The sequence below is a fragment of the Capra hircus genome, chromosome 22, assembly GCF_001704415.2.
Source record: "Capra hircus breed San Clemente chromosome 22, ASM170441v1, whole genome shotgun sequence".
Lineage (NCBI taxonomy): Eukaryota > Metazoa > Chordata > Mammalia > Artiodactyla > Bovidae > Capra > Capra hircus.
In genome coordinates this window covers 21,868,536-21,883,021 of record NC_030829.1, presented here as the reverse complement: position 1 = coordinate 21,883,021, position 14,486 = coordinate 21,868,536, and the positions used below count along the sequence as shown (strand labels likewise).

Below are 14,486 nucleotides of genomic sequence, written 5' to 3'. Positions count from 1 at the left end.
GGGAGAAGGGGACAGAGGATGAGATGGTTGGATGGCATCACCAATGTGATGGACAGGAGTTTGAGTAGACTCCCAGATTGGTGATGTACAGGGAAGTCTGGCGTGCTGCAGTCCAGTTCAGTTGCTCAGTCCTGTCCGACTTTGCGACCCCATGGACTGCAACAGGCAGCAAAGAGTCAGATAGAACTGAGCGAGGGAACTGAAGTGATCCACAACTGGAATCCATCTTCAGCTGAGCTGAAACCCTAATACTTTTATAAGAGTATCTGAAGCCAAAAAGTAGATGCTATCACTGAGGAATTGCAGGGAAAGTGAGAAAGGGGCCCTGAGAGAAACCTGTGACAACCGCCCCCATTTCAGTCACGCCCGAGGACAGGACAGTAAAGACGGTCTGCGCGAGGCAAGCGCACCCAGGACGGGGCCCCCATCATCTGTGAGAGAGGGTTTCACATAGAAGCAGCAGAACAGTCGAGTCAACGAGCTTTGGGAAAGTTCAAAATATTCCACTGGATTCAGCAATTTCGATGTTATCGGCATCCTTTGCGGGACCAGGCTTGGTTTTCTCAGAGCACGGGACGTCAACAGGAACAGAGATTCCAGTCAGGGAGCGCGCGGACCCTACACAGACTTCCGATGCCAGGTCAGGCTACCTGGCCTCCGAGCACAATCCCTGTAACACGCCCCGGAGCCACTCCACAAATTTCAGGTTTGCAGACACCCAAGGGGTGCCTTCCCCACCTCAGCGTAGGGCGCGCCCCTTCCCGCCCCCCGCCAGGTAAAACTTCCAAACCCTCAGACACGGACAAACGACCTCGCCTCGAAAGCCCTCCCTGGGCGCACAGGAAAACGTCAAGCACTTCACTGTGTCCCCAAAGCTCTGTCCGTACCTTACAAGGTTTTGTATTATTTGCTGTGCGTCTGACTCAAAGCAAAAAGTGAGCCAGACAATAAAGTGAAGGAAAGCTGAGCGTGGAGCGAGAAGCCACTCGTGAGCAGCGGTATAAAAACTACCGCTCCCAGGAGGCTGTGGGGCCTCAGGGCTAGACTCCCAGCGTCCTCTGCGAGGCTCAAGCGGTCTAGGTGGTAGGAGCACCGTGTCGGGGCAGAACGGCCGCTAAGGCCCTGGAGAACCGGCCCTGGCACAATGGCAAAGTGTGAGGAGGCGCCTGAGGCCTTGAAGGACCAGCTGGACGTTGCGCGTGGCCTTGAAAATCTGCCTGTGAGCGCCTGGCCCCCAGGGGCAGAGCCTGAGCCCTTTCAGGTAGGGGCGGGGCTCGGCTGGCCCGAGAGCCGCGCGCGGCCCCTGAGGGCGTGACCGGCATCTTTTTTGTAGGGCGGGGCTAGGCGGTCTCGCGCGCTGCCTGCGCAGCGTCGGGGTCCGGGCGGGCTCGTTTCCAGGAAGCGTGCTAGTAGGGTAGGAGGTCGTCGCGCTCGGTTCGCAATTAGCTAAGTCGTCGTCTTTCGATGGTTGACGCTCACGCTTGCTTCGGGTTGTTCAAGTTTTTCGACCATTTTTTTTTTCCTTAACCTAATCTCACAGCTATCTGCGCGTGGAAATAGGTCTTAAATTGTCGTTTCCGGTTTTTTTTCAGTTAACTCTTCACAGTGACCTTTACAAGGTCTTTTCTACCCTAAGAATGGCAGTTCACTTAAGAGAAAACCAGAAGTTTCCTGAGGTGCCTTGGAAAAAGCCTTGAGAACCTGGCTTTTTCTCCTAGTTCTGTCCCCAGAACTCACTGAAAGATAGGGAGCAAATCACTGGCCTCTCTGGTCTCAGGTGTCTTGTTTTTAAGATCCCAGTGTCATGATTAAAAACTTAACCTTTAGAGTCAGACTTAGTTGAGGCCTCCCCCATGCTATGAGAGCTTTGGCAAATATAAATAGCCTCGGCTAGACCTTCAGAGCCCTCTCGTGTGCTATTAAAATAATAGTACCTCTTTCCAGATTGCTTTGAGAATTACAGGTAAAATACAGTTCCTGGTTTGCTGAAAGAATAAATGTTCACTAATATTACCTCAAAGCTCTTTCTGCTCCTACTTTTCACTCTCTGAGCTTGTCCTACATGTTGCTTAAGAAACAAGGAATGACCAAAAGAAAAAAACAAACCCACAAAAAACAAGAATGTTGGAGTGAAACAGCCCTGTACATGGAAATATAGGAGAGCTAGGCTCAGGGTTTATCATCTTAGCCATGTCTCAGAGCCTGAGTTTCTTCATCTCCAAAATGAAAGTAAACGTTTTATTCTCCTTGTCACACCCATAATCAATATCAAACCCTGCCTGTCCTCTTCCTAGGGTTATTTTGAGAATCAAGTAAGACAATAAAGATTCATAGCAGTTTTCAAAGAGTAGAGCAGGATATTTATGTTGGAAATGGTTATTTTTCTTCAAACTACGTTCGGCAGTTTGTGGTTAATAATACAGTTGACAAGCACCATATTAAACACTGATCCCAAAAAGCTTATTGAACACCAAACACTGCTAAATGCCTGGTCAAAAACACTGATTTATGTTTTCTTTCTTCAAAAAATAACTGAGTGCCTATCATGTGCCCGGCATGTTAAACTAGGCATAGAAGACAAAAGGGTAACGATACAGTTCCTGCCCTTGAGCTTACAAGAGCATATAGAAAGCACTGTATGGGGAAGGGGTGGGGTGGAGGAAGCCCTGTGATTGATCCTTACACCTACAGTTGGTGGGCTTAAATGAAAATCAGGAAACTAAGACTCAATTCCATGGTGTTCTAGCTTCCTGGCTGTGTGCACAGCTCTGAGACCACTAAGAGTTACAAATAGAAGACAAGCTCCCTTCCTTAAGGAGCTTATAGCCTTACCAAGAAGTTAAAGCATTCCTGGAACATGTAATGACAAGTCTAAAAGTGCCTTCAACTAGTTTGCTCCCATATATTCATGAAGCACAATACCAGTCTTAAAAAAGGTCAAAACAGTTTGCTTGCCCCAAACCCTACCTTCACAGACATAGGTACACATAAGAATTAAGGCACAGAGAATTCAAGGTAAAAATAACTTTGTGTCTAGTTTGCTTTTGGGTCCTATATGAAAAGGCAAAAAGGACATTCAGATACTCAAGATTGGAAGCAAGTACATCATAATGCTATTGGTGTTGAAACACAAGTAGAAAATAAACTGATTTTCTTGAACTAAGAGCTGGATCTAGCCATGTTTTCAGGTTTCTAAAACCAGCCTCGGATATCCTTTTTAAGATCTCAACTTGGCCTTGACAAGAATGATCTGGCTCACAGTCTCCTAATAGCTGCTTGGAGGAAAAACAAACTCACGGGGCTAGAGGCCAAGTACAAAGATTCTTGTAGCTGGTGTTTCAAAACAACCAAAAAAGGAATGAAGATTTTCACAGCACTTCCTTAAAATCCAGAATTGAGGCCTAGGGTTTAAGCCCGGAATATTGTGCAATGACATGTTTTAGTTTCTGGGGCTGTGGTATAGAATGTGACTCAAAAACATCAGTCTTTCAATCAGAAATTATTCAGAGCTGAAATTAAGCAGTCAAATAACACTCCCTGAGTCACCTGCTCTGTGCCTAATACCATGGATAGGAACCCAACACCTATCACCATTCCATACCCCAAACCTCATGACCATGCCTCTCCTTAAGATATATATACTTGTTAGAAAGGTCAGACCTACACACTTAGTACAACCAGAGAGCCTGAAAGTCTCTGCCACTTAAGATTCCAAAGTTCATGCTATTAATAAGTGCACACATAGTTCAGAGAAGGGAGAAATTAATTGTATATGAGGGTAGCCAAGGAGGTATATTTACTCTTTAACAGTCTTCTCTGCATTTTGGCTTCTTGGGTGGCTGCTTATAAAAAATTTTCTCTTTAAGTTTTCTGTCAAAAAACGTGAATTCTCCACCCAGTTCTTCAAGGATCTGGTTTCTAGTGCATTTTGAACTGATCATTTTGTATTTATTTCCAACTCTTACCTGGTCAATTTTGTGCTTTGATTCATACATGGAAAAAGTAAAGCTTATATTGTGACAACTGAAAAAGTGATAAAAATCCCATGTCCTCTTTTCTGTTTTTCTGAGTGATTCTTTCTAAACCCCAGCATGTGCATGTTGTTTGTTGATAAGTCGCTAAGTGATGTCCCACTTTTTTGCGACCCCGTGGAACATGTGCATAGAGTAGACAATAAGGCAGTATTTACTGATGAATGAAGACAGTCTGTACTGGGTCAGCTCTTGGTATTCCCTGCTCCAGATGGTTAAGTAATGGAGGTAGGAAGATAATCATATGGTTTCCCACACATATTTTGGTTTGAGTATGTTTAAACCTGAGAGGTTTAACTGCAGAACCTGTTTGTTTTTTTTCCACCGCTACTAAATGGCTACTGTATAATTCATATTGAACACTTATGAGCCAGCCACTGGAGTAAGCTTTTTATGTGGTTTCTCACATTTATTTCCTTCATAGCAACCTGTAAGAGAGATAAGATAGGAAGGGAATGTTTAGAGAGCTTAAGTAATATGCCAGAAATATATGATGTTATAAATATAAAAATCTAGAAATGATATCTAGAAGAATTTAAGAAAGTGACTATTTTAAAAGTATGAAGAGGCTGACACAGAGTACAATATTATGTTAATTAAATTTCTTGAGAACATTCCCCCCTCAAATATAGCTATTATCCCTGATTTATAGTTGCTAACCTAAAGTTTAGCAAGTCACTTGCTATAAGTCATGGTGCTAATACGAGCCTGGACCTGTGCATGTCTCCTATGGGACATTCCATGTTCCGCATTAAGAAGGTCTCTATTGCTTGCCCAGAGTTCCAGGCAGCAGTCACAGAGTTCCTGGCTGGCCTCCTGCCCGCTTTGCTCTCATCTCACTTCCCAGCTGGAGACCTCATTGCTTATTAGCCGTTTATATCTTTGACTAAATTTTCCAGCCATTTCCTGGAACCATGCTCAGCTTCCACCCTGGGTATATTAGTCAAGACTCATTTGTTTGTAAGAAACATAAATACAATACAAACTGACTCAGGCAAAAAAGGGAAGCAATTGCCCCAAATAACAGCAGAGTCCAAGAGCAGTAACTGTAGGCATCTCTGGATCCAGAACACTCAAGCTATCATCAGATATTTCTACCACCTCCCCACTTCACACCCCTACTAGCACCCATGTCCTGTGGTGGGCCACACACTCAGTAGGTCGAGTGTCTGTGCTAGATCTTAGGAATGCCTGGTAGATACTCTACAGTTTATGAACCCCTATAAGAGGGTTTCCCCTGTGGCTCAGTGGTAAAGAGTCTGCTTGCAGTGCAGCAGCCACAGGAGACATGGGTTTGATCCCTGGATTAGGACAATCCCATAGAAGGGGACTGGCAACCCACTCCAGTATTCTTGCCTGGGAAATCCCATGGACAGAGGAGCATGGCAGTCTACAGTCCATGGGGTCAAAAAGAATCAGACATGACTCAGTGACTAAGCACATACAACACATACATCTGTGTCAAAAAAGAAAATCACCTTAGAGTTTAGTGCTTTCTATAATACATTAAAATTATATGCACCTTTAAAGAAAGTGAAAGTGTTAGTTGCTCAGTCGTGTCTGACTCTTTGCGACCCCATGGCTCCTCTGTCCATGGGATTTGCCAGGTAAGAATATTGGAGTGAGTAGCCATTCCCTTCTCCAGGGGATTTTCCTGACGCAGGGATGAAACTCTGGTCTCCTGCATTACAGACAGATTCTTTACTGTCTCAGACACCAGGGAAGCCCATCAGTTCAGTTCAGTTCAGCTGCTCAGTCGTGTCCGACTCTTTGCGACCCCATGAATCGCAGCCCGCCAGGCCTCCCTGTCCATCACCAACTCCTGGAGTTCATTCAAACTCACGTCCATCAAGTCAGTGATGCCATCCAGCCATCTCATCCTCTGTCGTCCCCTTCTCCTCCTGCCCCCAATCCCTCCCAGCATCAGAGTCTTTTCCAATGAGTCAACTCTTTGCATGAGGTGGCCAAAGTACTGGAGTTTCAGCTTTAACATCATTCCTTCCGAAGAAATCTCAGGGCTGATCTCCTTCAGAATGGATTGGTTGGATCTCCTTGCAGTCCAAGGGACTCTCAAGAGTCTTCTCCAACACCACATTTCAAATGCATCAATTCTTCGGCACTCAGCTTTCTTCACAGTCCAACTCTCACATCCATACATGACCACTGGAAAAACCATAGCCTATGCTATCTAGGTTGGTCATAACTTTTCTTCCAAGGACTAAGCGTCTTTTAATTTCATGGCTACAGTCACCATCTGCAGTGATTTTGGAGCCCAAAAAAATAAAGTCTGCTGCTGTTTCCACTGTTTCCCCATCTGTTTCCCATGAAGTGATGGGACCACATGCCATGATCTTCGTTTTCTGAATGTTGAGCTTTAAGCCAACTTTTTCACTCTCCTCTTTCAACTTTCATCAAGAGGCTTTTTAGCTCCTCTTCACTTTCTGCCATAAGAGTGGTGTCATCTGCATATCTGAGGTTATTGATATTTCTCCCGGCAACGTTGAGTCCAGCTTGTGCTTCTTACAGCCCAGCGTTTCTCATGATGTACTCTGCATAGAAGTTAAAAAGCAGGGTGACAATATACAGCCTTGACGTACTCCTTTTCCTATTTGGATCCAGTCTGTTGTTCCATGTTCAGTTCTAACTGTTGCTTCAACCCCATATGTACCTTTAAAAACTCATCAATTGAAAAGAATTCTTCATGAACAGTTTTACAAAGTGATAGTAAAGTGTTCACTTTACAAGCACTTCTTAAAATGCCTCAGTAACCATTTCAAAGTTGACTCTTAAAATCTGGAAGTAGATTCTGTATAAGACAGTAGTCACTGAATCTGACTGATAGGGTATGTTTTTCTAAGCCATCTTTTATCCTTTTAGGACACCTCTGTCAAGCTAAAGCTGTAAGAACCCACACAAACAAGAGAAGCTATTTCCGCTCTCCACCCCCAAATCACTTTTTAAGCAGTATTGGCCTTCCCCCGCAGGTACACCCACTCACCATTCTTTCACAGGAGGATGTCAATCCTTCACCCCAGCTCAGCTTTTTTTAAAATATAGGATTCTGCACCTAACTGCATAGCTCCTCTGAGGCCTCCACAGGGAGTGTAACTACATGCTGTTCAATACTTTTTCTGAAAGTATTGACACAGTATTAATAGAAAACTGACTGCAAGGTAGGTTGTTCAAATGTTCCTCTGGATGCACTAAAATCAGTCCCTGAATTACTACTGGCTATTCAACTGGTCTCTTGCTGACAGGCTGTGGCAGCATGCCAACAGCCTTTCCTGAGGGTCAGAATGAAGGAGATGAAAAGCAGTCCATGAAACTGCTTCCTGGAAAAGAACAATTTGACAGACTCATTGGTGACATTTCTCTCCCGTCTCCATACTGGAAAAAGTCAATGCTTCTGAATAGTAAGACTGTTCCTTAGGACAGTACAAGCCATAGCTCTAACCATATTTCCCTCTTTGACTATCGTGGTGCACAGCCGGATGTCCAGTCTACTTCTGCTGCACACTTAGGTATCTAAGCTCACTTGACTTATTTTTCACTTCACCTTACTTTCCTTACCTGTTGTTTGTTTATCTTACTTCTTTGTAAGTCTCATTAAAAAGTTCCTTTTTGGAACAAAACAAGTATAAGTCAATAAATTACTCTCTATATAAAGAAATACGCTGGGCTCACCAGAGATACTTTGATCTTCAGGGTTGGAGAACATGCTTCATTCTGCCAGTGAGGAAATAACCAGAGGTAAGGCTTCACACAGAGATTTTAGAGTTAGGACTTATTTTTCATAACATCTTATAAATGTGACATTTTGAAAATACAGATACATTTAAAAGACCAAGAAACGTTTTTGTTTTATCCCTTTTGCACTTAATAAGAAAAAGATTTCTATTGTATATATATGTATACAATATATCTACAATAAATTTCAGTATCTATTACTATGATATAACCAGTTTTCGAATTCTGTCTGCAAGTTTTTTGCCAAATTTCTGCTTTGAACATTGTGAAGACTCAAGTAGAACTATAAGGTAACAGTGTTTTTAAAAAGATGAAAGAATATATGAGTTTAGGTAATCTTCAAATTTTAAAAATTCTTTCAAAAAATCAATGGAAGACTCTCCCAAAGGTCATTGATTTATCATTTATGACTTTCTTATCCTAAAAAAAGATCTCAGGTAACTCACAATAAAAATACATATGTACATGTATATTATCAGATAAACGTAAAAGAGATCAAAAACCAAAGAGAAAATACTTAGCTGTTTTCAAAAACTAAATTCAGCACTGATTTTCCTGACACTTAAAGCCAAGAGTGAAACAAAATGGATTACAAAATTTCCAATATCTGATAAGAAAGAAAGTGAAGTCGTTCAGTTGTGTCTGACTCTTTGCAACCCCATGGACTGTAGCCCACCAGGCTCCTCCATCCATTGAATTTTCCAGGCAAGAGTCCTGGAGTGGGTTGCCATTTCCTTCTCCAGGAGATCTTCCTGGCCCAGAGGTTGAACCCAGGTCTCCCGCATTGCGGGCAGACGCTTTACCATCTGAGCCACCAGGGACAATTTCATAATTTTTTCCTAGTGTTATTCCAATACCTAAAAGGAAACCACCAAATTTTAAGTCTAAGAAATAACCTTATTTTTTTTTAAACTGGAGATGTTTTCAGACAGTATTTTAATATATTTTGTCATTTTTGTTCTGCTTGTTGGAATTGGGAAGCGTCTCAGCGAGAGCTGCTTGAAATACAGATGAGATATATATGACGTACCATGCTGACTTACAGTGTTTCGCTTTTTGCAGTATACTCCTGATCATGTAGCTGGGCCTGGAGCAGATACAGATCCCTCTCAAATAACCTTTCCTGGATGTGCTTGTCTCAAAACTCCCTGCCTCCCTGGTACTTGCTCCTGTCTCCGTCGTGAGAATAACTATGACGATCATTCATGCCTCAGAGATATAGGATCCGAAGCAAAGTGCGCTGAGCCAGTTTTCGAATGCAATGTCCTGTGCCAGTGCAGCGAGCGCTGCAGGAACAGAGTGGTCCAGTGGGGTCTGCAGTTCCACCTCCAGGTGTTCAAGACGGATCACAAAGGCTGGGGACTTCGTACCCTGGACTTCATACCAAAAGGACGATTTGTCTGTGAATATGCCGGTGAGGTGTTAGGAATCTCTGAAGTGCAGAGAAGAATTCAGTTACAAACAATACATGATTCGAATTATATTATAGCCATCAGGGAGCATGTCTGTAATGGGCAGGTAATGGAAACATTTGTGGATCCTGCCTCTATAGGAAATATTGGAAGATTCCTTAACCATTCTTGTGAGCCAAACCTGTTGATGATTCCTGTCCGAATCGACTCGATGGTACCAAAGTTGGCACTTTTTGCAGCCAGAGACATTCTGCCAGAAGAAGAACTCTCTTATGACTATTCAGGAAGATTTCTTAATCTGATGAATAGTGAAGACAAAGAAAGGTTAGATAACGGGAAATTAAGAAAACCTTGTTATTGTGGTGCCAGATCATGTGCTGCGTTCCTGCCCTATGACAGCTCCCTGTACTGCCCCTCAGAAAAGCCAAACACGAGTGAGGAAGGAAGAGCATAGGAGAAATGTGTCTGGCCTCGCAGTGGAAGAGAATGAGAAGGATCCAAGCTTGTTGACTCAGCCCTTCCTGGGTTCCCTTCTTATAAGCAAGTTACCCTCGAGGTTGGTCCCTGCTCTCCAGAAAGCAGCTCACTCATCCCTTAGTCTACAGGAGCCCAGTGGTTGCCTGGCTGCATAAGTTTAATTTGGGAATGTGGCATAGACTACAGATTGTCCAGCAACACTCTCTCCCTTCCTATCAGAATTCTCAGTTATTAGCTGGGTATGTGACTATCGAGAACATAGTAAGTACTCTACATGCAAACATTCAGGTTGCAAACTGTCAAAGATGCAGACATGCATTCCATCAGCGTCAGGTGTAAGCGAAGCCGCAGCTTGCCCTCCATCTCCTGTTGCTGACGATGCTTCAGCTCTACCATCATTCACCTCCTTTAGTCAGTAACTGTCCTTGCCTGTTCACTCAGCCAGCCCCTGTATGCCAGCTATTGTACTGCACTAATGTACTTTTCCAGGTACTGTACTGTAAGATTAAAAATGTTTTCTTTTGTGTGTATGTTTGTTTTTTATGTATTTGTGTGAAAAGTATTATAAACCTACCACAGTACAGTACTGTATAGTCAATTGTTTTAGTTGGGTGTGTGCTCAGTTATGTCCAACTCTTTGTGACCCCATGGACTGTAGCCCGCCAGGCTCCTCTGTCCATGGAATTTTCCAGGCAAGAATTCTGGAGTGGGTTGCCATTTCCTCCTCCAGGGGATCTTCCTGACCCAGGGATCAAACCTGAGTCTCCTGTGTCTCTTGGATTGGCAAACGGATTCTTTATCACTAACACCACTTGGGAAGCTCGTGTTAGTTGGGTACCTAGGCTAACTTTGTTGGACTTAATGAACAAATTGGACTTATTAACATGCTCTTGGAACAGAACTCATTCATATATTACTGTACTCATTCTTCCTAGTTAGACGTGTCTAAGGGACTATGTTGCAGTTAGTGGAATATGAGGGAAAATGTGTCCTTAAATTGAGACATCCTTCCCTTACCCACCGCTTTTTTCTTCTTGGCTGTAAGGTATACATGATAACTGGAGCTGGAGCATGCATCCTAGTCCCCTAAATGAAAAGGAAACCACACACAGCAAAGCAGCAACACTGAAAGGAGTCTGGGGATGGTATATTGTGCAGTGCTCTGTACCAATCTTGATCTGACCCCTCTGGACTTTTAGGTGTGAAATAGTCTTTCCATCATTGATGCTACTGTTATTTTGAATTTTCCAGTACTAGCACCAAACCTAATCAATGATCCAAGGACGCTATGACTATATACCTAAGCCTTGCTTTACAATCCATTTTATCAGTAATAAAGCTGATATTTTCATTTCTGTCTGACTCCTGCATTTTATTTCTCATTTGTTGCTGAACAAATCAAGGAAAAGGACATGATTGATTATCACCTACTAAAACCCTAACGATCACCACCAACAATGAAAACTATAACCATGAGGATGACTTCCATGTGTATAACCAAAAGTCATAAAAGGAAACAAACTAAAAATTTTGCTATATACCATGGCTATACTGGAAAACTTGTGAAGTTATGCCTCAGAACTTCAAACAGCTTCACTCCGTATTTTAACAACATGAAAATAACACTGTCCACACCACTGAAGGTGGTGGAAATTTTATAATTGCATTTAAACTTCTGGAGAGGCAAACATCTCTAACTTCCTTCCTTAAAGCAAGTGTTTGCTTCCTTAAAGCAAAAACAAAGCTACTGTGACGGTTTATTAGACTTTTTGAAAGCTAAAATGATTACTTGGGCCCTATAATTTTTCTTGTACATTTAAACTCTACCACCAAGAGACTGAGCTTTAAAAGGTATATCATAAGGTCCCATATTATATATAACATTGTACTCCTGTATATCATAAAAAGGATTGTACATTTAAGTGAATGAAATGTATGGTATGTGCATTATATCTCAATGAAACTGTTAAAGTAATAACTATGTTACAGTGTGCATATCCATATAACATCATCAGGAATGATTCCCTGTGAACAAATGACACTATATACACATAAAATGCCCTAAACTACAAACATACAAATCTGTTCTAAAAGAGAACAGATTTTTTCCTCCAAACTAATCATTTCTTCATACCAACCTTCCTCTGTAACTCTGTTTCCTTTGAAGCAGTCCTGCTTTTTGTAAGGCAGCTTGTAACCTGAACTTTAAAATGGCCTTTCAAGTGCTTCAAGTAAATGAGCTACTTAAGAAGCAATAAGGAGAGACTCCTCTGGTTGTCCAGGTTAAGATTCCATGCTTCCACTGCAGGGAATGTGGGTTTGATCCCTGGTTGAGGAACTAAGAATCTGCATGCTGTGTGCCGTGGTCAAAAAATAAAAAGTAAAGATAAAATTTAACGACAACATAAAAAGAAGAATAAGGAAATGGTCAGAAGGAACATGAGTGGGTCACTGATTCTACAAATACCCTTTCCTTCGTCCCTCTGCTCCTTATCTATGTATAAGCAGTTAGGACATGAGCAGTACCTTCCATGTGATGTCTCTTCCAAAGACAACTCAGCCTTGGAGTTTTTTTGTACTCATACACAAGTGTATTCCTAAACAGCACATAGTCCTGGAAATCAGGTGGTGCTAGTGGGAAAGAATCCACCTGCCAATTCAGGTAGACATTAAGAGTCGGGGGTTCACATCCCTGGATCAGGAAGATCTCCTGGAGGAGGGCATGGCAACCCACTCCAGTATTCTTGCCTGGAGAATCCCATGGACAGAGGAGACTAGTGGGCTACAATCCATGGGGTCACAAAGAGTCAGACATGACTGAGCACACGTGCACCTGGAAATCAGATTCCCAAAGTAAGAGTTAAGACTCTTTCGCATCTTTTATAGACACTGAATTAACTGCATTTACTTAATTGCTATCTTCCTAAAAAAGCTGACACATACTTTTGAGAGCAAATATTAAAAGATATACTTCTATTTGATTATTATAATATAAAAATATATAAAATGAAAGTTGCTCAATCATGTCTGACTCTCTGCTTTTTACAATTATAAATTACTATAAAATTAGAATTTTAAAAGGTGGTGTGTGTATTCATGGAATTAAAACATAAAAATAGCTCTTATGTCAATTTCCACTGAATTCATTAAGAATGTGGAGATATGTACTTCAGAAATTGTTTTTGCCCAAAATAATAACATACTTGGAGAATACAACTTCTGAAGTCTTTTTAAAATTATTTTTTAAAATTTCAAATTAACAATCACAAAATAATATTAGTGGCTAGTATGTTTTATTCTTGACTAAACGGAAATTTTTGCCTTAATTGAAATGAATATTCAGAGATTATTTTACTCCCTCTTGTTTTCAATATTGAGCCCCAATACAGCCTAACTGAAACATAAGTCAGAAGTGGATTGAGTATACATCAACAGGAGCCTATCTTGCATAGAAGAGATGGCTTTATCTTAAATTCAGGAAGATCTCATTTAAAAGAGGTGAAAGTCTCCCCAGCTTGTTATCATTCCCTTCAGTGTCCAGAGTTTTCTTTGTGTCACATTCCTTGTTACAGCTCCGCCACTCTCCAGTGCATGAGCGCTCAGCAAGTTACTGAAACTCTCCGAATTCCCTCTTCTGGATATAGCATTATTGAGAGGATCAAATAAGTTAACACTTGTAAAGGGTTTAAACAATAATGCAGCACTAACATAGCTATAATGAAAAAGGCAACTACACGTGTTGACAAGCATGTGGAGAAATTAGAACTTTCATATTTTGCTGGTAGAGTTGTAAAATTGCACAGCTACTTTGTAAAGTCATTTGATTAGTTCCTTAAAACACTGTGCATAGAGTAACCACGTGTCCTAGTAACTCCATTCCTAGGTGTGGACCCAAGCGAAATGAAAACATGTCCCACAAAAACTTGTATGCAAACCTTCACAGTGGCATTATTTGTAATAGTCAAATAGTAGACACAACCCAAATGTCCACTGACTCATAAATGAATAAACAAAATGTGATATCCATATCACAGAGTATTCAGCTATAAAAAGGAATGAAGTGCTGACAATGCCACAACACAGTTAAATGCTGAAAATATGTGAAATGAAAGAAGCCAGACACAAAGAGCCACAAATTATATGATCCTATTTATATGAGATGTCCAGAATAATTCCATAAACACATTAAGTAGATTAATTTTTGCCAGGGGCTGGTGGAGAGAGGTACAGGAGGTGACTGGTAATGGGTTCAGAGTTTATTTTTAGGGTGAATATACGAAAAACCACTTTCAAGGGATGAGTATCATGTTATGTGAATTCTATCTCCTAGTGGCTCAGATGGTAAAGAATCTGCCTGCAATGCAGGAGATACAAGTTTGATCTCTGGGTCGGGAAGATCCCCTGGAAAAGGGCATGGCAACCCACTCCAGTATTCTTGCCTGGGAAATTCCATGGACAGAGCAACCTGGAGGGCTACAGTCCATGGGGTCACAGAGTCGGACACAACTGAGCAACTAACACTTTCAAAGTTGTCATAAGAAAAAGAAAGAAGATATGGGTGCCTCTCACATGGAAACTGGTAACCTGTAACTCTGAACTCTCAGGAATAAGCACTCTCAGAACCCAGGGAAATGCTTCTCCACTTTATTCATGTCCTCAAAAAAAAACATGTAATGTGATTACATTATACTACATCTAATGTGATTTTTTTGTGGCCATCACCACTATCAGAGATAGACTCTGCTCACAAAGCAGCAAGATTTTAAACAGTAGGAGTACTTAGTTTGGTAAGAACATGGATAGATTAATTAATTTGTCA

At 41.7% G+C, this 14,486-nt stretch overlaps 1 protein-coding gene across 1 annotated transcript; it reads left to right on the top strand.

The window, feature by feature from the left end:
- On the top strand, positions 1,042-12,883 carry LOC102189632 (histone-lysine N-methyltransferase SETMAR). Its single transcript, XM_005695711.3, has 2 exons — positions 1,042-1,261; positions 8,841-12,883. Exons 1-2 carry the CDS (start codon positions 1,145-1,147, stop codon positions 9,642-9,644), a joined length of 921 nt encoding a protein of 306 aa, XP_005695768.1. The 5' UTR covers positions 1,042-1,144; the 3' UTR covers positions 9,645-12,883.

What these genes read in the sequence shown, in the direction of transcription:
- LOC102189632 (XM_005695711.3), top strand. Translation starts at nt 1,145, where the DNA reads ATGGCAAAGTGTGAGGAGGCGCCTGAGGCCTTGAAGGACCAGCTGGAC. An exon ending in CAGAGCCTGAGCCCTTTCAG is followed by an intron (nt 1,262 to 8,840) that starts GTAGGGGCGGGG and finishes CGCTTTTTGCAG; the next exon opens with TATACTCCTGATCATGTAGC.